Below are 25,429 nucleotides of genomic sequence, written 5' to 3'. Positions count from 1 at the left end.
TTACATTGGACTCGGGTTCCTGTGGGCTCAGGCTGGTGGCACACTGGCTGTTTCTGCTTTCTCTCATCACTTTTCCCATTTTCAGACTCCCAGTGGGAGTTTATTGGGCTGCAACAGGAGAGGGGTCATTTGGCACAAAAAGTTGTGCTGGGCCCCAGTCTCTATGAAACTGCCTCATCGGAGGACAGTGTCAACTGCCCTCTGCTCAGAGGCCAGCCTTCTGTTGTATTTTATTCTAGTTCAAGAAGTGCATGGTGTCAAGCCACATGTGAGAGGATGGATCCGCCTCTGGATTCAATATACTTTTATATTGGAAAAAAAGGGGGGAAATTGCCAGAATATGGAAGAGTGGAGAGAAGGCTAGAATCTATACTTATGCCCCCATTACCCAACAATAGTGAACTCATGGTCAGACTCTGAAGCAAATCCAAGTCTCTGCAATGTTTGTACAGGTAGCAGATACTCGGTGGATGACCTTGTTCCTGACTGAGGATCTATCCTTGGTCTAGTCCCTAGGCTGGCATCCTCCTTCCATCCCCTGTCCATCTGCCTTGGATGTCCTGTGTTTGCTTCTATGCTGAGGTGAAGGACCTTGGACTCATTAGCATGCTGTGCATGAGAGCCAATGAATGGGTGGTAATGGCTTCCGGGCCTGGTCTCCGATGTGACTTGCCTACTTGAAAGCTGGCTAAACGGATTATGTGCTGCGCAGAATGATGACTCGTGGATATCATTCGTGGTGTGGAGCGAGCAGATTTTCAAAGCAAGATACAAAGAGAGGGAAGGTCGACGTCTCATAATTTGTGCGTTCGTGGCTTTGTTCCCATGTGATTATGTTGTTGCCCACATATCTAACGAAAGCTGGGAAAGTTAAAGCTTAAATCCTATTATAGAAATGAGAAGTTCTGGTGTAATTAAATTAGACATCAGAACACCAAGTGTAGAATCTAGGCCCTCAAAATTCTTTTACATTGATGGTATAGGAATTGGGATAAAGTGAGTACACCTGACTAGCATCACCATGTAGGCTAGTCATGAGCACTCCCTGTACTTACAGGGAGCCTTTAAAGGAAGGGAGGTTCCCTTTGGAACTTTCTCCTTGTCCACACATGCCTGCTCTCCTGGATCCTAGACCATAGGAAAGCTTGTTCTGATGAACATGAAACAGTTTCCTTGTTTTTCCAGACATAGTCTCTTCATGTTCCCACACTTACAATAGCCTAGGCAATGACAGATTTCATTTTACAGCTTGCCACCTGCTTTTCCGTGTGTGTGTGTGTGTGTGTGTGTGTGTGTGTGTGTGTGTGTGTGTGTTTGGTTAATTTTAGAGGGGACTTTGAGATTGGATGTGTGACATTTGAAGGTATCCATGTAGAATAGTAGCAAGTCTTGGTTCTTGGTAGTGTTTTAATACCCTGGTGGATGATCTTTTTATCGACCTGTTATTCCTTGACAGGCTTTGTCTATTGCTTTCCTGGTGGCTGGACTCATGCTGTGAGCAGGAGTAGGAAGGTAGCTATTCTCTCAAACCCTGGCCATCTTACACTTCCTTCTTCCCCTTAGCCCCCTGTCCTAGCCGGCTACAATTGTTAACTTGACGTAACCTAAAGCCAACTGAGAGGAAAGCCTTGAGTCAGGAGATGCCTATATCACCCTGGTTATGGAGGATTATCTTGTTTATTAATTGATTCAGGAGTGTCCAGTTCACTGTGGGAAACACCATCTCTCCTCAAGTGGTCTTGAGCTACATAAGAAAGCTAGATCATCATGAGTGGAGGAACAAGCCTGGGTAAGAGCCAGCTCGCAAAGCAGCATCCTCTGTGGTTCCTGCTGTATCCTGACTGTGAATGAATTCCCTGGTCAGAGGGAATGCTAGGTGGAATAGCAAGCCATCCTCTCTTCAGGGTCCTGCTTTGAGTTCCTGCTCTGATAGCCCCCAATGATTGTCTGTGGCCAGAAAGTAGAAGGTAAATAAACCCTTTCCTCTCCAAGTTGCTTCTTGTCAGAGTCTTTTATCACAGCCACAGAAATCAAACTAAGGGCAGACCCCTTTCCAGCAGAGCTCACCTGCCCTATGGAAACTCATTTATCCTCAGTTTTGAATAATAGGAAGCCTCTTTAAAATTCAGGGCGAAGGAGTGTAAATGATGTGTTTCATTCTTCTTTTCAAGGTGAATAATTCTCCCAGTGTTCAAACGGAGTAAAACTCTTTTGCTAATGGTGGGAACATTAGTTACAGCAGCCTTTCCAAGGCCTTGGGCGATGCCCACAAACCTATCAGGATTTTGGTATTAGGAAATATTGAAGTCACAGTTTCTTCATAGTAGCCAGACCCTCTAAGTAGGAAGCATCTATCTATAAAAATTGCCCTGTTCATCAATTTCTGTTTCTTTGGGTCATACACATGAGAAGAAGCTGTTTAATGCATAACTGTAATGAAATATATTGTTTTAATGCTTTGATCCCTCAACAAATCAAAATAATATTTCTTGAGTTTTTCTACTGCAAAAAAACAGATCTTAAACCCTGAGCTATTCTCAAGTAGTTTTGTTAACTTGATAGATGTTGTACACAGAGGAAAAATTGGGGTTGGGGCTAATTTTGTTTGCCACAGTCATTTAATGTCCTACTCGTACGGCATTCTGGAACACTTTAATTAGATAGCTGTGCTGATGACTTCTAATGAATGTTGCCAGCTGTGAACCCTGAAGACTAACTCTTTTAAATAATGCTGGAATATAAACATCACTTTCTCTTCCATGTTGTTTTTCTCCCCCCATGCCTCAAGGAAACTTTCAGTCTTGGTCTGTTATCCAGTACCTTTTTCATCCCTCATTCTGTGGGTCTCTCCTCTATCTTTCATTATGTGTGTTTGTCCAGAGGCCACTTGTTACAGCAGTACACACTTTTACAAATAGCTTATTGGATACGGAAGTTTCTTAATTATACCCATTTGAAGTCCACCGTCTTTTATTGATCACCAACGAAGTGCTCAGGACTTTTGGTTAGCCAGTTTGAGTCCTCTGAGAGCCTTCAGAGTCATCAACATAAAAATGTAGACTCGGAAAAGACTAATTAACTCAATTTACAGATGAGGGCATCAGTGTTAAATAAGAAACCCTGTCTGTAAGCAAAGGCCCAGGCAGGGAGCTGTCCACCACCATGGTGCTGATTATGGCTCCTGCTTGTTTTAAGATCCATCATCCATACTCCTTAAACTGTTTCACGCCCACTGCATGAGTAATTCTCTCTGAAAGCTGATTTTACTTCATCACTATGTGGAGCAAGAAAAAAAATTACAAATAAATGGATAAATGAACACATCTGTAAATTAAGCGTAAATAAATCATATAGTGTGGTTCTCATGTTCATGGGGTTTTAATAGTTTTTCTCTTCTCTTTCTGTAGGGTGGCAGTAGGGGGTTGTAGTTTGTGATCACTGCTAGGACCAACAGTTCCTTATGGCGTTATTCATCTAAATATTAGCTTCTGTTGACTCTACTTTGAGCCCACCTCTGGGCAGGCTCCTGCCTCTACTGTTTAATGCTGATGTAGAAAGGGGAGTCTAAGAAGTGGCTGTCCTCATTTGTCTGATACCTAATCATGCTGTCACCAGGTACCTAGAAAGCTAATTCTTCAGCCCTACAGCTCTTGATTCTTTCTAGGTCCTGAGAGTTCAGCTCTTACTGTATAAAATAACATCCTGGACAGTGGAAAGCCCAAGTTGGCACCTGTCAGGATTTTGTGTCATGACTCTGCCCTGCCACAGCAAGAGTGGCATGTATTCAGAACCACCCTGACCAAGTGCTGTGTTTGTGGCCACTTAAAAGATCAGCTAGCATCATGCCTCCTCCACCGCCCCCCACCGCCTGACTATCCCCTGCCAAATCTTGGATTTTGTGTCTGTTTTCTTCTCTTCTGTGTGTTGAGATTCTCTGCATAGCCAAGCAGAATTATAGAATCCCTTGTCAAATCAGCAAGCCACCCACCTCTTTGACCTGCTTCTCTTGACTTAGACAGTCTTTCTTGTCATTTTATTTCAGTCTATGGTTTTTTCATGTATTGACATGGGGCTCATTTATAGCCTTTCCATTGGCTTTTCTTTCAATTTAACTGAGGATACATCATAGCTTACAACAATTCTACTAGAATGTCACCTTTCCTGTTATACCTAGCCAGTCTCAAAGGTCAAGAGGGTCTCTTGCCCAGTGCTCATTTTAAACATGACTTCTTCTCAGCAAGATCTCATGCTCATACACAGGAGACATACATTTGACAAGTTTTTGAAATATATTTTTTTACCTTTATGTATTATTCTGTGTGTGCATGCAAATGCATGCACAGTGTGCATGGGGGGGTTGTCTAGAGGATTACTTGTGAGGGTCACGTCTCTCTTTCAACCTTGTGAGCCTCGGGGATAGGATCCTGGTCATGGGTTTGGGTAGCAATCACCATTCCTCGCTGAGTTTTGCTCCCTCTTGTTTGACAGTCTCCATGCTTCTCTGCTTATCTTTCCAGTTCCCAAAGCCTCTTACTTGCTCTGTCATCCTCTCAATTAAAATTCCACAACACTAGGTACCTCAAGGCTGCATCACAGATTGCCACATTTCTGATCCTTTTAGTACACAGGCAAGGGACACTGTTCTGACCGGAATACTTTACGAGGTACTACCCAGCTGTCTGGAGTGAAAATGCTGGGCTAGGTATATGTGTAGATTCAGTCCCACAGATCAGCAAGCTTAGCATTCCCAAAGGAACACTGTTGTATCAAGGGTGATTTGCTGGTGGTTTCTTCTCCTGGCATTGCCTAGATTCATAATTTCTTACTTAAAAATGATGCATGGGGAGATGCCTTAGTACTTGACATTAAATATGCCCACATGTATGTGCACAGGCATGGGTCTTTTATCACTAAGCTCTCTGGCTTGGGAGTGTGGTGGCTAATGCTGGCTCAGCTCTTGCTTAGCAGTACAGTTGCTGACTGTGTCTGTCACCAGGTTCCTGATCCCCACATCTGTTAAGTCTGGAGATCAGTAGATGGCTTCTGTGACTCCCTCTAGCACTGATACAGTCTTGTAGCTACAACTGCTTAAAGACTTCTGTAGATGGAGAAAATCACTTGAGCATATTGAAACGTGGGCACAGGGTTCCTAAATGGTAGGAAAACAAGATGATTGTCTATAAAAGATGAATAGCAAGCATTTCCCATTAATATGGCTCTTACTGTTTAATTCTCATTAAAAGTGTTATTCTGGCTTTTGGTACTATGCAACACACACAAGGTTATTAAATGCACTTTATGGATCATTTGTTTAATGTGACCGAACTAAAAATTAAGAAGCACATTACTCAGTGTTCATAAAAATGAATGCTTTAAATGGACAAATTCATTCTCATTTTTGTGTCTTATTTTAATGTAGAGCTGTAATGGGGTTATAGACGGATATTCTGCTTGGACATTTATAAGCCGATGATGCCTGTTGAATACCTTTTATAAAGATTAATATTTTTTTTTTACTCTGTGCCCATTACCAGAGCATTAATCATCCTGGCTTTGGTCCTCACAGCTGCAGATGAGCAGATGTTAATGATTGAAGTCTGTGATCATTGCAGAACATGGTTAGGGGAGAGCATGGAAGTGGGTAGTGTCATTTCCATGACAATTTGTATGAAATGTGGGTCCATAGCAATGCCTTCCCTTTGCCTGGTTTCTGGATTGAGCTGCCTTCCTTGGGCTCTGTATGTGGCAGAAAAAAAAAAATAGGACAGTTATGCTTCCTATAGCAACTTCTCCAGTGGGTGCTGACAGGTACCAAGAAGTCCTGGGCTCTCCTGTGATGGGGTGAGTGGTCGAGAGAGCTGTGACCTTGAATCACAGGAGCCTTTATTCATTAAAATGAAGAGTTGTGTGAACCCTTCCTCATCTGCTTCCTTACATACTTAGCCTGTGCTTCCTGCAGAAGCAGACTGTGAGCCTTGGGTATCATTTTAAATTCCCTAGTCCTCAGCAAATGTAGTTTGAAGCAATGTAAGTCAGTCACATATTTTATCCAAAATGTCATTGCAGTGTGAATTCTATCTAAAACTCACTAATGCCATGCTTTATATTCTTTTATCCACGCCGAGTCTGAGAAGTTCATTGTGTTGTAACTTATAGCACAATTTAAATGCTAAATTCTTACTCTGTCAGAGACCTTGGATCTTTAGTTTTCATTGCATAATATAATTTATTCTTCTTAACAGTTGTTTGCAATAACTAGATTAAATACCACCTTTAAACATTTGAACTTGCAATTCATTTATTATAATTAAATCCAGTTCTGTGGTTGTAAACATACACATTTAGAAGGCAGTTTGACAAGATGACCATTTAGCAAAATCACAATAGAATGTTCTGCCTTAGGGCCTATTACCTCCCAGCCATGGACTTTTGAGCAAAATTACAGTACTGGGCATGAAATTCCCTCCTGTTGAGCAGGCCTCAAGCCCAATCAGAAAGCAGTTATTTCCTCTATAACAGTATTGCCACTATTGCCCCAGTGGGTACATCTTACCTGGAAGGGTGGTATTGTAGCATTAAGGGCCAGCCAGAGTTCTCCTAGAGATGGGAGAGATGCTCCCCAGGCCCCACCCCTTTCAGAGGATCTGTTGAAAACTGTTAGCTGCTGGAGATAGTCAGGCATTCTTTGAGGGAGTGGCATTGGTGGCTTTCCTGTGTTCCCATGATGCCCCACAACCATACACATATGGCCAGTGCTAACTGGACTCTGTCCTCGTCACTGTTCTATTGCTGTGAAGAGACACCATGAGCAAGGCAACTCATAAAATAATGCTCTTAATTGGGGCTTACTAATAGTTTCAGAGCGTTAGTCTGTGGTTGTCATTCATGACAGGAAGCATGGTGTCAGGCCTAGAGGGGCTGAGAGCTTACATCCTGATTGGCAGGCAGGCAGGTGGAGAAAGAGGTGGGAGTGTGGTGTGGGCTTTTAAAACCTCATTGCCCATCCACCCCCCAGGGCCACATCTATTTCAACAAGGCCACACCTCCTAATCCTTCCCAAACAGTTCCACTAGCTGGGGATCTTATATTCAAACATCTGAAACCACAGGGACCATTCATATCACAAAAGGAAGGAAGATATGAAGTTTGGAAGGAGAGCTGCTGGGGATAATATTGAGAGAGGGAGGAATGGGGATAGGGCATATATGGTCATATATTATAGCATACACATATGAACTTCTCAAAGAATAATCAAATTAAGTCCAATTATAATTCTGTTCTTTGGATGCACCAGTTCAGCTTCATGTCCAGTGACCACCACACTGGATTGTGCAGCTGTGAAGTACTGGTCCTAATGTACCTTTCATTGAGGAGACTTTTCATTGCACCGATTCTGTCCTCTGTAAGAGCTGCTGCTTGCTTGTGCTCCCTACCTGCTGAGCACAGCAGGTATCCTCAGGTGTCAGGATGAACTGGGGAGGTGAGTGACTGCAGTGTCATTTTGTAGATATGAAAATGGGAGGCCTGGAGCATTTAAGTACTGTGCCCAAGATCCACAGAGGGGCCAGGGGGACTTTATCATTGCTATAATTATCATTTTCATTAAATCTTCAAATTGGAAGTTTTTTAATTCAGATAGAATTTGCATACTATTCAAAAGGTATAATTCAGGTTTTTTTTTTTTTCTCCTTAGTTTAATTACAGAGTGGAGTAACTCTCCCACTCTTTACTTCCAAGATATTGACTTCCAAGTGCTATGCTGTTAGCAACAAGGCCCCGATCTCCTTCCTTCACTGCTGGCAGCCCTACTCTACCCTTTTTTTGAGATGAAGTCTCACATAGCCCAGGCTAGCCAAGAATTCAATATGGAGCAGAGGGTGACCTTGAGCTTCAGATCCTCCACTCTCTCTACCTCACAAATGCTGGGATGACAAGCATGAACCACCATGTCTGATTTTGTTTGTTGCTGGGGGCTGAACTCAGGGCCTCCTGCATGCTAGGCGGGCATTCTACCAATCTGGCTGCATCCCAGCCCTACTTTTTTTGTTTTCTATGGTTTTTTTTTTTTTTTTGGTTTCATTTTCTATGCTGTGATTGAACATATGGCTTTATGCATGCTCAACAAGAAGTCCTTGTTTTTATTTTTAATTTTTATTAGAATTAAGTTTATTGTAAAAGTCATGAGTTTTGCAATGATATGTTTTTCAAGTATGTCACATGGTTTGACTGATATTAACATTCTTTGTCCCTTCTCCCTTCCTGCTAATTCTCTTCCCCTTCCCAAAATATCTGTCCTATTTTTAACTTCATGTGTGCGTGTATGCATTATGACTTTGTTTCTTTACATATAAGGATGAACTGATCAAATGCCTTTCTCAGAACTTCATGGGCTGAATAATAGTATTTCAGTCTTCTGGGCTCTAGCATTCTGAGTTTCTAAAGGCTGTGTGTCAATGGTTGATTTAAAGCATGTAGAATGTGGTTTTTCTTTAAAATAAGCTTTTTTAAAAAAATTGTGCTGGGGAATGGTTTCAGGCTATTTATTTTGTTTTACTGGCTTTATGGATGTGATTTTCTGTCTGTGTGAAAGGATATTGCACACGGCCAGTTGGAATGTCCATTGTGTGGCAGGAGAGCTTCTGCCTCAGCTTCCAGAGGCTGTAAAATTCTCTCCTGCAGATGTGTACCGCCATCCATGATGTAGCATATACTTTGTAGACCCTACTATGATTTAACATTTCTTAAGAATATTTAACTTCTGTAGATTGAAATATAGGCTAGGAAAAGACCCATTAAACATGAAAGTTTTTTATGAATATGGTATGGTATGTGCTTATAACTCCAATATTTGGTTAACCGAGATAGGATTATGAGTTGGAGTCTAACCTGGGCTACATTAACAGACCTTAACTCAATTTTTTTTTTTTTTGCAATATTTTGTGCTTTGTGAGCAGGAAGCAGAGTGTGGGTAGATCCATTCTAAGGTGATTTTAAGGCATTAATTTTCCTGGTGTACATTCATTCAAAGAGCCTGGCCTGGTATAATACAAATCACACACACAATAGTACAAATTATAATGTTAACAGTTAACCATTCATTAAGGCCCGGGAATAGTGCTGGACAGTAGATCCGCTTTTAATCACATGCACCTTAGTTTCCATGTCCTCTGCATGTCCTTGCATAGTAAAGGAAGTCAGCACACACAAACATGCCCTCCCATTCAGCTGTGCGCTGTTGTCCAGACTGGTTTGGAAACCATCCAGTAAAATCAGATTCCCAGGAAGGTAGAAGCACTCTTGTTGAGGCGTGTTTGTCCTTCAGCTGTCTGCCAAGGATGGGGCTGGGCTACTGTGGACAGCAGGGCCTTCCTCACCACTTAGAAGGTGTGAATTGCTATGGGTCACAGATGAAATGGATGTGCATGGAGGTACATACCAACCAACTCCCCTCGAAGGGAGAGAAACCTCCTGCACACACACACACACACACACACACACACACACACACACACACATACTCACACCTTGGTTTTAACGCTGAGATTATTGCCTAAAGAGAACAGGAAACTCCTCTTACAGAGTTTACTTTCCACCTAAGAGAAGCATAGTTAAAGCAGTCAGTATTTATGGTGTCTCATTAACTTAGACCTGGAGGTGTAGAGCATAACTCTTTTCCCTCTGGCTCTGGGGACATGTGTTTCTTCCTTTGAGGGTATATAGTGGGTTTCTAATGACACAATGATGGGCAATACTGCAAGGCACTCTATATTCTTGGAGGCCTACCCCAGATCCCTGGTTTGGGCAGGGTGGCTTCGGGCCATCTGGGAAATCTGACAGACCTACTGTCTGGTGAATCTATCTGTCTGTGTTCAGATGTGGAACTGAATGCAGAGGGAATTTTGTGATGGTGATGGTGCTGGCCCTGGGGCCAGCTTTCCTAGTGGCTCAGCAAAGTGCTTTGTGCCAAGTCCTTCCTCAGACACTATCTCCTATCTTCACATTTACTGTTTTCTCATCTCCGTTTTCTCTGCACAGCTCGACATTCATCTGTCAGAAAGGATAGGCAATGACTTTTCATCTCCCCAGGGAGCTGAGCAAAGGAAATTGTTCTATTTTTGGAGTGTGTGTGTGTGTGTGTGTGTGTGTGTGTGTGTGTGTGTGTGTGTGTTTTGTTTTCTCAATACAATGTAACCCAGGCTATCCTGGATCTCATTAAGTAACCCAGACTGACTTGAACTCACAGCTGCCCTCTTGTCTTGGCCTTCTGAGGTTGGAATTACAAATGTGAGTCTTCAAATCCAGCTTCAAGTATCTTTAAACATGACAAACTGTCTGTGGAGTTGCTTCTCACCAAGACAGACAGCATAACACATAAGTGAAGCTGACAAGACCTGGGGGCTGGGTGAGTGGTAGGTGCTCCTGTGAGGGAACCAAACATGGTAGGTAGTCTGAGCTGGGCATGAAGACTTGCCTCCTTCACCCTGAGGTAATACTGACAAATTGACAGCACACTCAACCGCTTTCCCAGCACAACAGATAAGTGGGGCCAAAGGCCAGGACTTAGGCCAGAGACATTGGGTCCCAGACCCTAAAGGGCCAGCTCTGACAACCGTTCAGAGATATATCCTTCCTCCAGCCCTTGCTAGCCAGCTCACAAGGCTTTCTACCCATTAGGTCTTAGCATAGTGGTTCTCACCCTTCCTAATGCTGCAACCCTTAAATACAGTCTCTCATGTTGTGATGATATCCAACTATAAAATTATTTTATGTTGCTACTTCATAACTATAACATAATCTGTGTTTTCCCATACTCTTAGGTGACCCCTGTGAACATGACCCACAGGTTGAGAATCAGTGCCTATACTTTGGACATTACATGACCTCCAGAATGGTAGTAGTCACATAGATAGTAACCAGATGGACAGGCATAGCTCAGGGCTTGCTCCACGTTGAGTTGAGCACATGGGGGGTGGGGGGTCATGTGTTCCCAGTGGAAGTGAAAGAGGGCTCAATTAGAGGCACTGAGTTGGAGCTCCCTGGGAGGTCCCAGCATGAAGGGAGGGGCTTGGGCACTGTTCTCCAAGGGATCCTTCTGACACATTGGTTTGGAGGGTTGCTCTGCATTAGGTGTTACATATGGCTAGAGGCAGCAGATATAGTAGAAATAAGAGTGGATATAGCTTGTGAACGTTGAGGTTCTATGGCAAAGGCATCTGGGGCTGTTTCGTTGTTGATAGCATGATCCAGGGGTCATTTTGTTACACTGTGTCTCTTGGATAGTCTATCTTGGGGCAGTTCTCACATCTGTGCAGTCTCCTGAGTGGCAGCATACCTTGCATGTTGGAGCATGCCTCTGAAGCTCAAAGGGCACAGTCCTATCTGTCAAACACTTTAGTCCTCCCGTCGGGGTTGTTGGAAGGGATAGGTAAGACGGTAGGGTTGAAGTCTCCCTGACACCGGAAACCCAGACACAAAGGGACCAAGTTGCTGGCTCAGACAGCACCCTTGCTATGTGCTGTGCCCTCTGCCCCTGGCTTTCTGCAGGGTTCTGCACAGTCATGTCCAGCAGTGCTGGGGTGCAGTTCTTATTATTTTATGCATTACATCTGCACAGGGATTGATTATTGAAATATGGTGTCAACAAGTGAAGCCACACATTGTCATTGGTCACTGGCTTACTTCAGGTTTTTGTTTTGTTTTTTTATCTCTGTGACCAAATACCTGACAGCAATCACCTTGGGGGAGGAAAGGTTGATTTTGTCCCACTTGAGGAGGCGGGCATGATGGCAGGAACAGCTCTAGCTGTCTCTCCTCACCACCTCACATTTCCACAGAACAGGAAGCAAAAGGCAGGGAATCCTGGCTCAGCTGGCTTTTCAACTGTTTGCTTTCTTACTCACTCCAGGACCCGAACTCATGGACTAGCACCACCTATAATCAGAGTGACACTTCCCTCCTGAGTTATAGCTCTCTGGAAGAACCTTCACAGACACTCTAGAGATGTGTTGTTGAGGCAATTCTAAACCCTGTCAAATTGACAGTGAAGACTGATCATGATGCATACATGCACCGGGCCATACTCCTTGTGGTACCTGGACTTCCTCCTAGTCTCTCCCTAAGGGAGAAGATCTAAGTGGAATTTGAGAATCCCCTGGTTGAACTAACTACAGATGTCCCACTGGGAGACCATGGAGCAGAGGGGCTTGCATTATTTTTGATTCTTCTTGCCCTATTCCCCCCCCACCCCCCCCAGTCTTTCATTAAATTGCTGACCTTAGGAAAGTTCAACTGAGTGTGTTTGATTTCAGAATGTATTTCTAAATGTGCAGAGGAGTCCTTCCATTGCTATGTGTGATTTCTTTTTCCTTCCATAAAAACTCAGGGAACATTAATGCAAAATATGCTTTTATGTATCATTAATGTTGTAAATCCTAAAATGTACAATCCTGAAAACCAGCTACATCTATTTCCTGTTGCAGAGCTCTGCTGCTCACCTGCTTTGCATCTTCAAGGAGGCAATAATGGCTGGGCTGGTGTCAGAATAAGGGCTGTCAACAGGCAGGTCATTTTGGAAAGTGGATACTGCCAGGATTCAGCTCCTTTTCCAAACTGGAAGAGACAATTAGGAATTTGATTTCACTGTCAATCTGTGCCCACGTTGCTCTTCTGTTTCTGTTTTGAATATTCTGGTTATGTTCTTAACTAAACCACACATGAAAACATAGACAGACCTTCTTTGACCTGGTCCTCAACTCCCAAGTGTCCCTTTACAGTCCTGTTTCTCTGCCCTGGTTTCTGTCTTCTCATTCTCGCCTCTTCAGTCTACTCCAGGGAGCTTGTCTGGGAAGGGCTGTACACCATTGTCCCACTCCCAAGCTCAGCTTTTTCACTTAACAAAGGGGATCCTGTCTGCTTGTTCTAGGAAATGACTGGAAATCCACTGTTAGAATAGTTTTTGTCGGAGGAAGTACTCCTTTTACTGTTGCAAATCAATGGATTGAAAGTAAGAGACACTAGTAGATAACCCATCATATGTGCAAATGCAGGGTATGCTCAACTGTGGAGGATGTGTGTTTATGTATGATATGCATGTTTGTGACTCGTGTGTTTACATGGAGACCTGCAAATACATGCAGGTACTCATCTATGAATGATTGACAGCATTGGAAATGGCTTCCTGGTGGTCAAGCCATCAGCCTCTGCAGATGTCAGTTTCCATTCTGCACCTTGTGAGTCAGATACTTGAGAGGACACACGGGTTTCTTGCAGACCTGAGGGATCGAGTGGTGGTTCCTACTGACTGACAATCCTGTGCTCTATGCAGACTGCAGAGAGATCCTGCTCCCCATGATGACAGACCAGCTCAAGTACCACCTGGAGAGGCAAGAGGACCTGGAGGCATGCTGCCAGCTGCTCAGCAACATCCTGGAGGTGCTCTACCGGAAGGATGTGGTGAGTCATGGAGATCAGACCCCGGGCAGCCTCACTTGGCTGCCAAGCCCAAGCCTTGGAAACCTGCTACAGACAGAACTGCCTCTTTGAAAAAGCAGTGGCCTTCACTGTCAGCCTTTCTCTCTGTAGAGTTTTACCCTTGAATGATTTTCATTTATGTGTCTGTCATGATTTTTACATCCACCGCATTCAGACTTCTGAATTGAAATGAAGTTTTTGTTTTCCTGGTGAGATGTTTCCCAAGGCCAAAGTTCTCATCCTGCAGGTCAGATAAAGGCTGTGGAGGCTGACCGCCCATCTTTATAGTTCTTGCATTTATTAAGTGATGGGTGAACATGGCCACCTGTGCTTGTGGCCGCTCTCCTCTCTGCTCCCCACAGGTAGAAGCTTCCAGTGCCTTCTGAGCTTTGCAGCCCCCTCTTGTATTTCTAAATCCTGGTTTGTTTGTTTTGTTTTGTTTTTATTATTTTTTTCCAGTGGCTTTTTATTTTTCTAATCTGAATCTGGGTCAGGCAAGTCTGTGCATGTCTCACTCCCCGCCCTGTCACCCAATCACCAGCATCTCATGTATGTTTGTGCACATGTATACACTTAGGAGGTGTCACTGATTTTCCAGGTGTGTCTGGAATCAGGATAGAAACACCTCTGTATGTTAGCAGTAAGTGGAGAGTGAACCCCATGAGCAAGGCTAGGAGTGGGCTCTGGAGTCCGAGGGCTTCCCTGCCTGTCAGGATTTTAAATAGATAGAGTTTGTCCAGAACTCCTTCCTGCATTACCTGAATACCTTCCTGGTCAACAGACACACACACACACACACACACACACACACACACACACACACACACACACATACTTCTGTTCATTCCTTCCTTTTGGCAATAAATCTTCTACTCTGAATTGGTTACTTCTCCTTGCTTTCACTAACCACATTTTTGGGGTGGGGGTTCAGGAAGGCTGGGCCAGTTTCTGTCTGTAGCTACAGGAGGCTGCTTGCTTCCCTCTGGGCCAATCAGGAAACAGAACAAGGGAAATGCTGGTGTTCATTTGGCTTTCTCCTTTTCTCAGTTTTTATTCAGCCCAGGGCTCCACCCCATGAGCCGGTGCCAGCTGTACTTAGAGTGGGTCTCACTCTCAGCCAGTCCTCTGTGGAAACACCCACAGTCAAAGCTTTACCTTACTAATGCCCTGAGTATTTTTTAATCCAGTGCAGGTGACAATGATGATTGACTATCCCATTCCCAGTGGTTTGTGCTCCCAGGGTCAGATACAACCCCTGCTGGATGATGGGATGGATTCAACTCATCACGGGCATGAGCCTTGCCCAAGGGCTTGGATGGCTTCCTCGGGACCAGCGTCAGCTAGGCCCTTTGCACTTCTCAGAGTAAAGCCAGGACAAGAGCTTGTAGGGCAACCTCCAGGAAGATCTTGTGGCTGTGCAGAGACTAGGTGCCTGCCTACTCGAGCCATGTGCATGGAAGAGAATCCACAATCCCATTGCACGTTAAACTAGGGAATAAATTCTCCCTAATGGAAAAGCCCATGGCACTGTGAGTTTTAGATAATTTGCTGCACTGGTACTCAAACATTCTGTTCTGTGAGCAGTTAAGTTATCGGGATGTGACATGCCGAGCAGGCTGCGCCGTTATCTGCCTGTCTTCCGTTTACAGATGGCCAAGCATCTCTCGAAGACTAATTGGTGGTCTCACCAGGGATCATAAACATTATATTGTTTAAATGGATTTGCTTTTAGTTTTAAGGTTTGCTTAAATTAATTTACTATGATTATATAACAAATTATCATTAATGGGCTATAATTAATAAAGGGCCTCGAGTTTTCTTCAGGAATGCATTTGCCTTCAACAAAGACCGTTTTTCATCTTGTTAAGGGTTATAATTGATTGACTCTGTACAGAGCAGCTGGGTTCAGAGACAAATACTTGGGCTTGTGAGACCCTGATGGTCTGTGCTTTTGGCTTTTATTGTTGTCTCTTCCCTTCAGGGGCCGACTCAGAGGCACGTCCAGATCATCATGGAGAAACTTCTCAGGACAGTGAACCGGACGGTCATTTCCATGGGGCGGGACTCCGAACTCATTGTAAGTGCACAGAGACACATGCCTGTGTGAGGCCATGAGTGTCTTCCCAAGAAGGCTATTGCCCCAGACACCCGTCCCATCTCTCCTCTCTGCCACTGGGACATGAACTTACTTTCTTAAAAGGTAGCATGTGGTTGAGAAACAATCTGTTTCCATTTTCCATAATTCTGGAAGTGCCAGTCAAGAGTAAGAGGAAACTAACCAAATGTCAGAGAACGGACTGCTTGGAACTGGGTTTCTTGTTATTACTTTTTGTCAAAGATGCATCTTTTCTTCTAAGTCTTTACTCTTCTGGTAGATTCTTTGTCTTTATCACGTTGAAGGTACTTTTGATAACACTTTATGAAACACCTTAAAAAGTAATTGTGGTAACCCACCTTAGCAATTTTGTTGTCTACTAGATGTATACTCGTTTCTCTCACAATGAATCGTTACTCGTGGAAGATGATTTATTTCGAAAACTTTTTATCAAATTCCAATGGTCATTGTAAGTCGGTGTCATGGTGACTGGTGTGCAGAATTTGTCATGCCCATTCCCCCAAATGGTTACATTTGGTTACTTAGGCATGAGATCCCTATGTGCGACACATTTACTGTTTCAGTTTTATTACATCAAGTGCACATCCTTATTTAGCTAACCTTACCGGATGGCCTCTCTGGAGGGAGGAAAACAAAGTCACCTCTTTAATTGAAGAAACAAAAGCTTTTATAGCCTTTTCACCTGCAGTCAGGAAAGGCACCTTGGTCTTTGCTGGTGTGTGACCCTGATCCCTTCCATATATTCAGGGAACGAACAAATGAGGGGAAGGTGGGGTTGCCCAGCCATACCAGCCCAAGCCCTGCATGGTGGTTTGAAAGAAAATGGCCCCCAAAAGTACTGGCACTATTAGGAGGTGTGGTCTTGTTGAAGTATGGTGTAGCCTTGTTATAGGAAGTATGTCACTGTGGGGGTGGGCTTTGAGGTCTCAATTGCTCGAGCTTCCCTTAGTGTGACACTGAGTCCACTTCCTGTTGCCTTCTGATCAAGATGTAGCCAGCACCATGTCCGCCTGCACACTGCCATGCTCCCCGACAATATGATACTGGACTGAACCTCCGAACGGTCAGCCACCACCTCAATGAAATGTTTTCTTTTGTAAGAGTTGTTGTGGCCATGGTGTCTCTTCACAGCAATAGAAACCCTACAGACAGCCTGTGTCCCTATGTACTGGCTTCACAACAGAGGGTATTATGTGGGTGAAGTAGGCAGGTAGCCCAGAAGGTGCAGCTGTGAACCTCTTGTCTCTGAATTCCAGATCATGTTCAGCTTTTCCTTGAATAAGCATGTATAGTCTAAGTTTGGGCTGTCAAAGGTAGGAATAATGCAATAACAGGCTTCCATGTGAATGGGCTATCATTGAAGTTGGCTTTTCCAGCTTGGTACTCTTCATGTGTTCCTATTTTGACTTTCTCAGGTCCTGGAAACATCTCTGTATATTACCAGTCAGTGGGGGCTGAACCCCATGAACAAGATTGGGGTAGGCTCCAGTATGTCGGGGGCTCCCCTGCAGTCAGGCTCTGGTGTACTTTGCATATGCTCACATGGAAACTAGGAAAGGGGCTCCAGGTAGAATGGATGAAGTGTGGCTTGAAGCTGAAGCAGGCATCATCATGTTCTGTCCTCGGTGGCCCTTCTTAGACTAGGTCAGATGGAAGGCTTTCAGATGCTGCGGAGGCTTCAGCATCTGGATGTGGTCCCCTTGGCAGGTGGTATGAGTGCAAGGTTCTGATAAACTACCTTGCCTCTGAGATGGAAGGATAGTGTTCTATTTGGGAGGGGGGCAGTTTTGTCTCTGGTTAGGGAGACAAGACTGTGTCTTGTTAAGGGAACAAAGGTTCTCTTTCTGTTTAGGGAACACAATCCTACCTTTTGTTGGGGATATATATCCCTTTCTTCCTGTGGCTAGTTGGACACTAACTGAGCTACATCCCTATGGTGAGGGACTCCTATCTTAGAGCTGTAGTCTTTCGACTTATAGTCCCTGACCAGTAGTTAAACCTGGGGGAGGAGGGCAGAGAGGAGGCTTATAAAAGGTCACATAGGTCCTGTAGGATGTGAGCGATGGTAAAGAGCATACAAAGCTTGATAAAGGGAAGAGTGCAGTGAGTGGAGCTCTCAGAATATGGGGTTCGAAAATGTTTAGAATGTTTTCCTAGCTGAGTCCTAATAACCACAGCAAGTTACATTGACCACTTGAGCTGGGCATTAACTAACCTTTGGGAAGATTCTTGTTTATGGCTTATCCTACCCCACCCCCACTGCCTAAACCACTACAGAATATTGGACCAGAACATCTGTGGTTCTTGGTTCTAGTGCCAGCTTGTCTCTGCTGTGAGACCAAGGTGGAGTGCTGATGGCCGTGGCTCACTTCAGCAGGTATCAAAGAATGATGAAAGCTCCCCTCTGGTTTCCACTAGTCATGTAGGCAGCTGCCCAGGGAAATAAGCCCTTTTCTATCCCTACCCAGTCTTCTGCAGGTAGAATGCAGATGCTGAGTTTCACGATGGGTTAGCGTCCAAGCTGGGAGTAGCTCTTACATTCTGAGGACATCTCAACAATTCCTTGAGATGAACTCTTGATTTTTCTTAAGGTGGCTATGAAGTAAGGACCTCCCTTAGGCCTCACCCATCTGTAGCCACATCCACAGGGAACAGGTATCAGGGGTGCAAGACATTGTCGGGGAGTGCCACATCCAGGACCGCCTACCAAATCCCTGACCTTCGCAGAAGTCTCCAGAAGTCAAAGGGGGGATTGAGGCCTTCAGCCAACGTCTCCCAGTTCTGAATATCTCAGATGAAAAAGAATCAAGGATTCCTTTTGAATTCGTTCCTGTGAAACCAAGCTGTCATGGTGAAAATCACAAAAAGAAACGTGAATGATGAGCTGTAATTATTTAATGAGCGATGACAGTGTCAAGATATATCAAGGAGGATGTTGGCCATTTAATATTTGAATTGTGGAGAAGTGTCTGTCAGTTATCTGCCATCCCCAAGTGTCTGCAGAGGAGTGGGCCTGCAGAACTCCCCCTGTGAGCATGTGTCACCTTGGTGTCCCTGCCTGCACCAGCTGGGGATGCATGCATTAACGTAATGCTACCCTGTTGCTCTGTGAATTTAGATTAGTGGAGGATCTTCACAAAAGCATCCCTGACAAGGGTGACAAAAGCTTCATCAGTGGGTCTGCTAGGGTGGAAACAGAGCAGAAAACGGTTTACAGATCTGTTGTAGGTGAGCTGTACCATTCCATTGTGCCCCAGAGATTCCCATCTTCTTGGGTTACTCACTTTGCATAACTGTAGTGGAAATTATATAACTGTGAATCAGCTGGAAAGTTGTAAGTGATTGCTCAAAATGGATTTTTTTTTAATAGAAGTTATTAAAAAAAAAAAACTTCTGAGTGGACGTATTTCATTAAAAGACTTATTCTGTGACATTGTTAAAGTTGGTACTGGGAACGGGCCTGCTCTTTCCACGGGGTGAGTATTTACTAGGTATTCCGTCTCTGCCTGGTTATAGCCTGAGTTAGGAGTGGGCGACCTCACGCCGGAGTGGACAAGCTGTACAGACAGCGTACAGCCACTTTGACCCACATCTGCTGTGCTTTTATATAAGCTCCGCCTTGCACTCTGTCATCTGGCACTTGTTTAACCTCATTGCATTTGAAGTGTCCACGGGAATGCTTCTCATGCACAGGAAAATGTTTCTGGGTCCTAAATGTCATAATTAAGATAAATCAGTAAATTAACTAACAAAATATAAACAAAGCCCCTCCCCTCAGCAGCTGTCGAGTGGAGAGCATGTCACTGCTCCAAACGGGCTAGGCTGTAACCCTACCGTGGAATTAAAGGGTCTTCGTAATCTCTGCTCCGTTTAGAAATTTAAGATGGACCCTTGAAGCATGGGCCTGCCCTTGACCTTCCACATCTGCAGCCACCTCCACATGAAACAGGTGGCAGGGGAACAGGTTGCCACCAGAGACTCTCGAGTAAAATACTCTGTGTTGCATTAGATCTTACTTTACATTTTTTTTTTCTCTTCCTCGTGGAAGCCTGTTGAGGCTCCAGCATTACAGTGTTCCCACCCAGGATATATGATCCTATGCAGGGACCATGTAGCTGTACACAGGTGGCCAGATCAGCCATTTGGTGTGACCTGGAGCTCCACACATGCATCTTTCATGAGATGAGCTACAGCCAGGGAACAATGATGAACATGTAGGGACGTTCCTTCTCCTGCTGCATTAGCTGGTTGTTTCTTTCAAATGATGAGGTTTACATTCTGATAATGAGTCCTTTAAAAAGGTAATTGAGTGAGGACGAGGGTGAAAGAGGTTTCTTTGGTCTGGGTACACACCAGAAGACTGAAAATTACCACACCTCTTAGGCAGAGATGTGAGCTCTTCTAAGGAAAGGGTCCCCTGGGAAGTTCACAGAGGCGGGCTTAGGGGTGGGGAAAGTCCTTCTGGATTGTTCTCTGACTGTGGCCTTGGGAGCCTCTGCCTCACTGGACTCAGCCATGGACAGTATTTGGATACTTGTTATGTGGACATGGATAGGTGCAGAGGTGTTTGATAGGAGCAGCAGCAGCCTTGGTGGGGAGTTCACTAGCATCCCAGGTCATTTATAAGGACCTGGAATGCTTCCGCATTTGGAAAGGAAGGTGTTAATTATAATTGTTAGACTCAAAACAATTTTGTAACCAATATATTACCTCTCTCGGCATGAGCTTTGGTGTTGAGATGTATAATTTCTTGGAGTTAAAGTATGAAAATGCTTTTAAAAGTGCTCACTTAATACAGTGCATTATAGATGTTTCAAATGGAGGGAGCTTGACTTTTGAATACAAGCATCACACCAGCTGTCCAACTATACTAGTATGTATATGTGTGAGCAATGACTTTGTAAGTTCACTTATATTTGGTGTTGGCAGGGTGATCTTTCTTGCTTTTTTAATATTGATGTGTCCTGGGGTTTCTTGTTTTTCCCATGAAGGTTGCTCACTAACAGTAGGCTTAACAGCAGAGGAAATAAAAATCATGTCATTGCCTAGGTAAAACTGTTGCATGTTCATACCAGATTGTAGAGGTACCTTATATTAATTATAAGGTGTTTAAAGCTAATGAGTTAAAGCACATGACCTGTGACCTGCCATAATGCATGCCACCCATTATGACTTGATTAGTTTTTTTTAATTCACAAGACTGGATGATATTTCTGATCGTTGTGTTGCATAGGTGTTTTCTTCCAATAAATGAATTGGCTCCACACTTATCTGAGGCCAAAGGTGTGAAAGGTCCTTTTTAAGAGATGAAAGATGTGGATGAGGGAAGCTATTGTTGAAGCCTTGAGCTAAGAACGCACCCATGAAACTGCCTCCACTGGTGGTAACTGAGTCAGATAAAAACAGTCCTATAAAATCCGCCCGCCAGTGTGTGGGCCAGTTATACACTGGCCTGCTGCTATCAGATGATGTGTGAGAAGTTCATGGCCCTTGGCTGATTCCAATTCTTGCCCACTTCTAGGAAAGGCAACATGCCAAACTCTTTTATCTGATGGTATCTCTTCTCTTCCAGTGAATGGTGGTCTGTGTGGGATGTGACATGCCTGTCATGGTCCACAAGGAAGTTGATGTTGGTCAGGCACCACCTCACTCTGTCTGCCTGTGGTTGGGACTTCTTTCAGCTGATCTGGGACAGCTGCTATAAAACCCATGCATCTTGTCTGTCAGCTGTGCAGCAGAGACTACAACCTTGTGGGACACACAGGAGCTCAGATGGCACAGCTTTTCTGGACATTGGATCCCTCCCATTCAAACTCTGATGGTCTTCTAGAATGGATACTTGGGTGTTTATAGGAGAGGTACTCTGAGGTGACCCTAGCAGGTGGCTAAGAACTGATTCTAGAATTTGCCTGAATATTCTTCTCATCTGTCTGAGCTGATGCACTGGACCTCTCTCTTCCTTCTGCCCAAAGCACTTGTCTTCATCTCCTTCATTTCCAGGCATTCCAAGGCAAATGTGGGGACAGTGAGGTCTCATATCCACATCCACAGTGACCTGTGTTTGTAGATGGGCCATCTTGTCCTACAGGGGGCGTAGGCCACCTCTAGATACCGGGTGACATTGGGATGGACTTAGCTGGTGAGGCTGTACATCCAGGCTGGAGTGATTGTTTCCCACACAGAGGAAAGAGGAGAAAGAGCTAGTCACTCCCCTTGGACCAGGGACCTACTTGATGGATACCCCAGAGCAATGGCTCTCAATGCTCCTACTGCTGTGACCCTTTAATATAGTTCCTCATGCTGTAGTGACCCCTGACCATAAAATCATTGTGTTGCTACTTTATAACTGTAATTTTGCTACTGTTATGAATCATAATATAAATATTTTTGGAGACAGACAATTGCCAAAGGGGCCTCAACCTACAGGTTGAGAACTGCTACTCTTGAGAGAAACCACCTACTCTAGGCCATGGAAGGCAGCAGCACTGTGTGAGTTTAGTAGTCTTGGATGCTCTTTAAAAAGTAGACCCAGGTTAGGCACATATTACTGTAAGCATGTACCCTGCATACCTTAAAATGTTACCTTGTGTTCCTGGTAGCTAAACCCATGCCAGGGTGCTGGGTAAATATTTCAGAGTGGCCTCTCTGGGTCAGGGTTTGGAGATATAGGGAGTACCCAGAGCACATGACAGTCTCATCTTGCCAAACCCCATCAGAATGCCTTCTAGGCCAAATATCTGCCCATTATTATTTTCTTGAATGTTCCCAAAGTATAGAGGCTGCGAAATAAGTTTGCTAGCAACACAAAACATTAACTTTGATTTTTTTATTTAAAAATTAATAAATATTTAATGACAAGTATAATAATTTACTCTCTATACGTAATGCCATGTGTACATCTACATAGGAGGGGACACTGAACTTTTTACTTTTTTTTTAATGAAAGTTTTGACTTCAATCTTTCCAGGAGAAGGGTCATCCTCTGTCGTTGGCAATTGTGATTGGCTATGAAATGAGCTTGAAAATACATTTTGTTTCCTGTTTGGGGAGATGCTTTTTCTTTTGAAGAGGAATTAGTTTATCTTCAGAGTTTCATTTCTGACTCTAAAATGTTTAATTTTTTTATGTGGGGACCTAGACTCAAAACAGTGACATCACATATATTTGCATTTAGACAGATGTGCAGCACTGGACAGAAAGCTGCTGAACCCTTCCTTCCATTTGCTGAGAACATGGAATTCTTCAAACATATGAGGAGGAAACTGGTTGCCAACATTTTTATAACGTCAGTTAAAAACAGTATAAAAACGTGAAAGACATGTTTAAAGGTTTAGTATGCAAAAAACAATTGCACTTCCTTCAAGGTACAGGATCAGCTTGGTCAGGGTCCTTCTCCAACATGTCTGTTTACTGCTCTTCTACGGATGTGAATTCTTATAGCATACTTCCTTAAAGGCATGTGTTTGTGTGCATGCCTATGTGTGCACGTGTGCCTGCATGTGGTGTGTGTGTGTGTCTGTGTGCATTTCGAATTAAGCATACCTCTGTAGTGTGGTTTGAGTAACCCCCAAAGAGTATTCACACAAAATATTCTTTTAGCTTTTTTTTTTCTTTTAAAGACCAGATCTGATTGCCGATCTCTAGATCCTTGTATAACTCAAATATTTAGAACTTAATGTAACTGTTGAGTCCAGAGGAAAAGCATGGTGAGCCTTGGCCCCTACCCATCAAAAGCAGGCCATGACCCTCTCCCCAAACGGAGCCACTGTGGGTTTGCCATCAGGTCTAGGAGGCTGCCGTCAGCCTGGAGTTCCAGCTGAGAGTGCTGGACAGACACTGAAGACTAGGTTTTTCTGGTATGCTCACAACTATTCAAATCTTAAGTTATACAAAAAAGAAAGACAAATAAAAGGCAAAAGAAGACCCCTCCCCTACTTCCTATATGAGAAGCAGAACACTGAGAGATGTAGTTAACTCACAGGAGGATTTTGTTTTCTATAAAAAAGATACTTGTAAAGGTGCAGGGAAATGAGTGAAAAATAAAGGAGTGGAGGTTTACGTTGTCATGTGTAATCAAGAGAGAACTCTTGTGTGTGACGGCAGATTTTAAAAAAATGCCTAAAAACATTTGATTCACAGCTTTCCCCTAAGTATGCCATTTAATACAACTTACTGATAGGTTAGATGTAGGCGATGGTAAGTTTGGCCATTGGTAGCAGCTAAGGGAAACACACTGTTTCTCTCTGAGACGGTCAGATCTTGCACAGTCGTGACAAAGCAGAAAGAACTGTATAAAACACCTGGCTGTGCTCAGGGACGAAGAGCGTCTCTGGGGACTGAGCCGCAAAGACACTTTCTGCCGCAGCCCAGGCACCGGTGATTTATAGGTAACTATATTACCCGTTGTGTATCTTTGTCTCTTCTCAAATTCTTGCCAGATTCATCATTTGGCCTTTGGGTACCCAAAGATTAAAAAAAACAAGACCTAAGAAAGCTTAGTGTCCATTAGCTCTGACCCTGTCAGCTTGCAATGATTGAAGGCATATCCTGACTTGGGGTTGGGGGGAGGGGTGGTTCCTGGCTGCTGGCCGTTTGGAAAATGAGCAGTAAACATGTCGTCCATCTGGAGATGAAGAGGGTGCTAAATCTGTGGTGTCAATGTGACACTGAGATGTGGTCACTTGGCTTAGCGCTACAGCACACGAAGGCAGATATACATAGAGTCACATTTTCGAGATTATTCATGGTCTCCGACCACTTGAAAAAAATTGTGCTTTCTCCGGAATTAAATGTGCTGAAAACTGCACTCGCCCCCTGCTTATTTGCAAAACGAAAGGTAAAAATGAAGTCCTTTGCCCATAGGAGGCTTGCTTTCTCTTTTCATTAAAAAAAAAAAAAGTAATAATAATAAAAGGCCAAAAATAATGGAAAGTTCCACTGTCTGCAGAGGGACAGCCTGGCGCATGGAACGTTGATAACTCAATACTTGTTCATAGATGGGGGGCAGGGGGTGCCAGGGGTTAGAGTTTTTCCTTATCTTTGATTACGTAAGTTTTATTTCAGACTTTACACCCCACACCAGTGAACTGCAAAGGACAGCTGGCAAGGGGTGACAGTCACTCCCTTGCTGCTAATTATGAGTTGGTGCGAAGGCCTTTTTGGTACGCAGGGCGAGAAGCAGGGAGCACGCGTCGGCACCGCCGTCCCCTTGATCCTATCCGTTTTGGAAAAGGACTGACTTAAATCGCAGTGGGTTGGAAAGACGGCCTGGGGACTCCCAAGCCCACGAGTCTTAGAGGAACCAGAGTTTCCACCTTCCGTGCTTTTTGGACTCAGTTTTGGATTTTTGCTTGGGCGTGGAGGAGTAAGTCTCCTGAGTGTAAGGCGAAGGGATGACCTGAGTTTCCTCGACAGGGTGCAGTTTTCTCAGCACAGGCTGGAGTTTGTCCTCCTGTTGCTTAAAATCCAGCTCCACACTAGAAAGACAGAATACAGGGGTTAGTGTGTGACCATAGAGATCTGGTGACCGACCACCCCCTCCATCAGGGTTATGTTCATTCAGAGTCTATTTATAATATATCTGCACTGTTTAGCAATAAACTGTTGACTCTATCATTTTTTTTTTTTTAAGAAAACTATTGAGAGCCCTGTGATCGAGTCCAAATTCACTCGTTTTCTTTGGAAAGGAACTTACGTTCACAGGCTAGTCTTTAAAGTTCCAAAGTACACAGTTGTTTCACAGTATAGCATGGGGCTAGGGCTTGCCGTGCCAGCATGACGATGTGAGTTCAACCCTGAACTCTCACTTCAGAGCCAGGCATGGAAGTGTATGTCTAGAATTCC

The 25,429-nt window shown here is 44.0% G+C and overlaps 1 protein-coding gene across 1 annotated transcript in view; it reads left to right on the top strand.

Annotated features, from left to right (window-relative positions):
* The window catches only part of Dock1 (dedicator of cytokinesis 1), a 514,332-nt gene that overhangs the window by 196,861 nt on the left and 292,042 nt on the right, over positions 1 to 25,429 (top strand). The window contains exons 26-27 of the mRNA XM_059265078.1: positions 13,325 to 13,452; positions 15,452 to 15,547. Of these exons, the coding sequence (XP_059121061.1) occupies positions 13,325 to 13,452; positions 15,452 to 15,547 (224 nt within the window). The remainder of the gene's footprint in view (positions 1 to 13,324; positions 13,453 to 15,451; positions 15,548 to 25,429) is intronic.

Source organism: Peromyscus eremicus, chromosome 1, assembly GCF_949786415.1.
Source record: "Peromyscus eremicus chromosome 1, PerEre_H2_v1, whole genome shotgun sequence".
Taxonomy (NCBI): Eukaryota; Metazoa; Chordata; class Mammalia; order Rodentia; family Cricetidae; genus Peromyscus; species Peromyscus eremicus.
The sequence above is the reverse complement of the archived record's forward strand: the minus strand, read 5'-3'. Positions and strand labels throughout refer to the sequence as shown.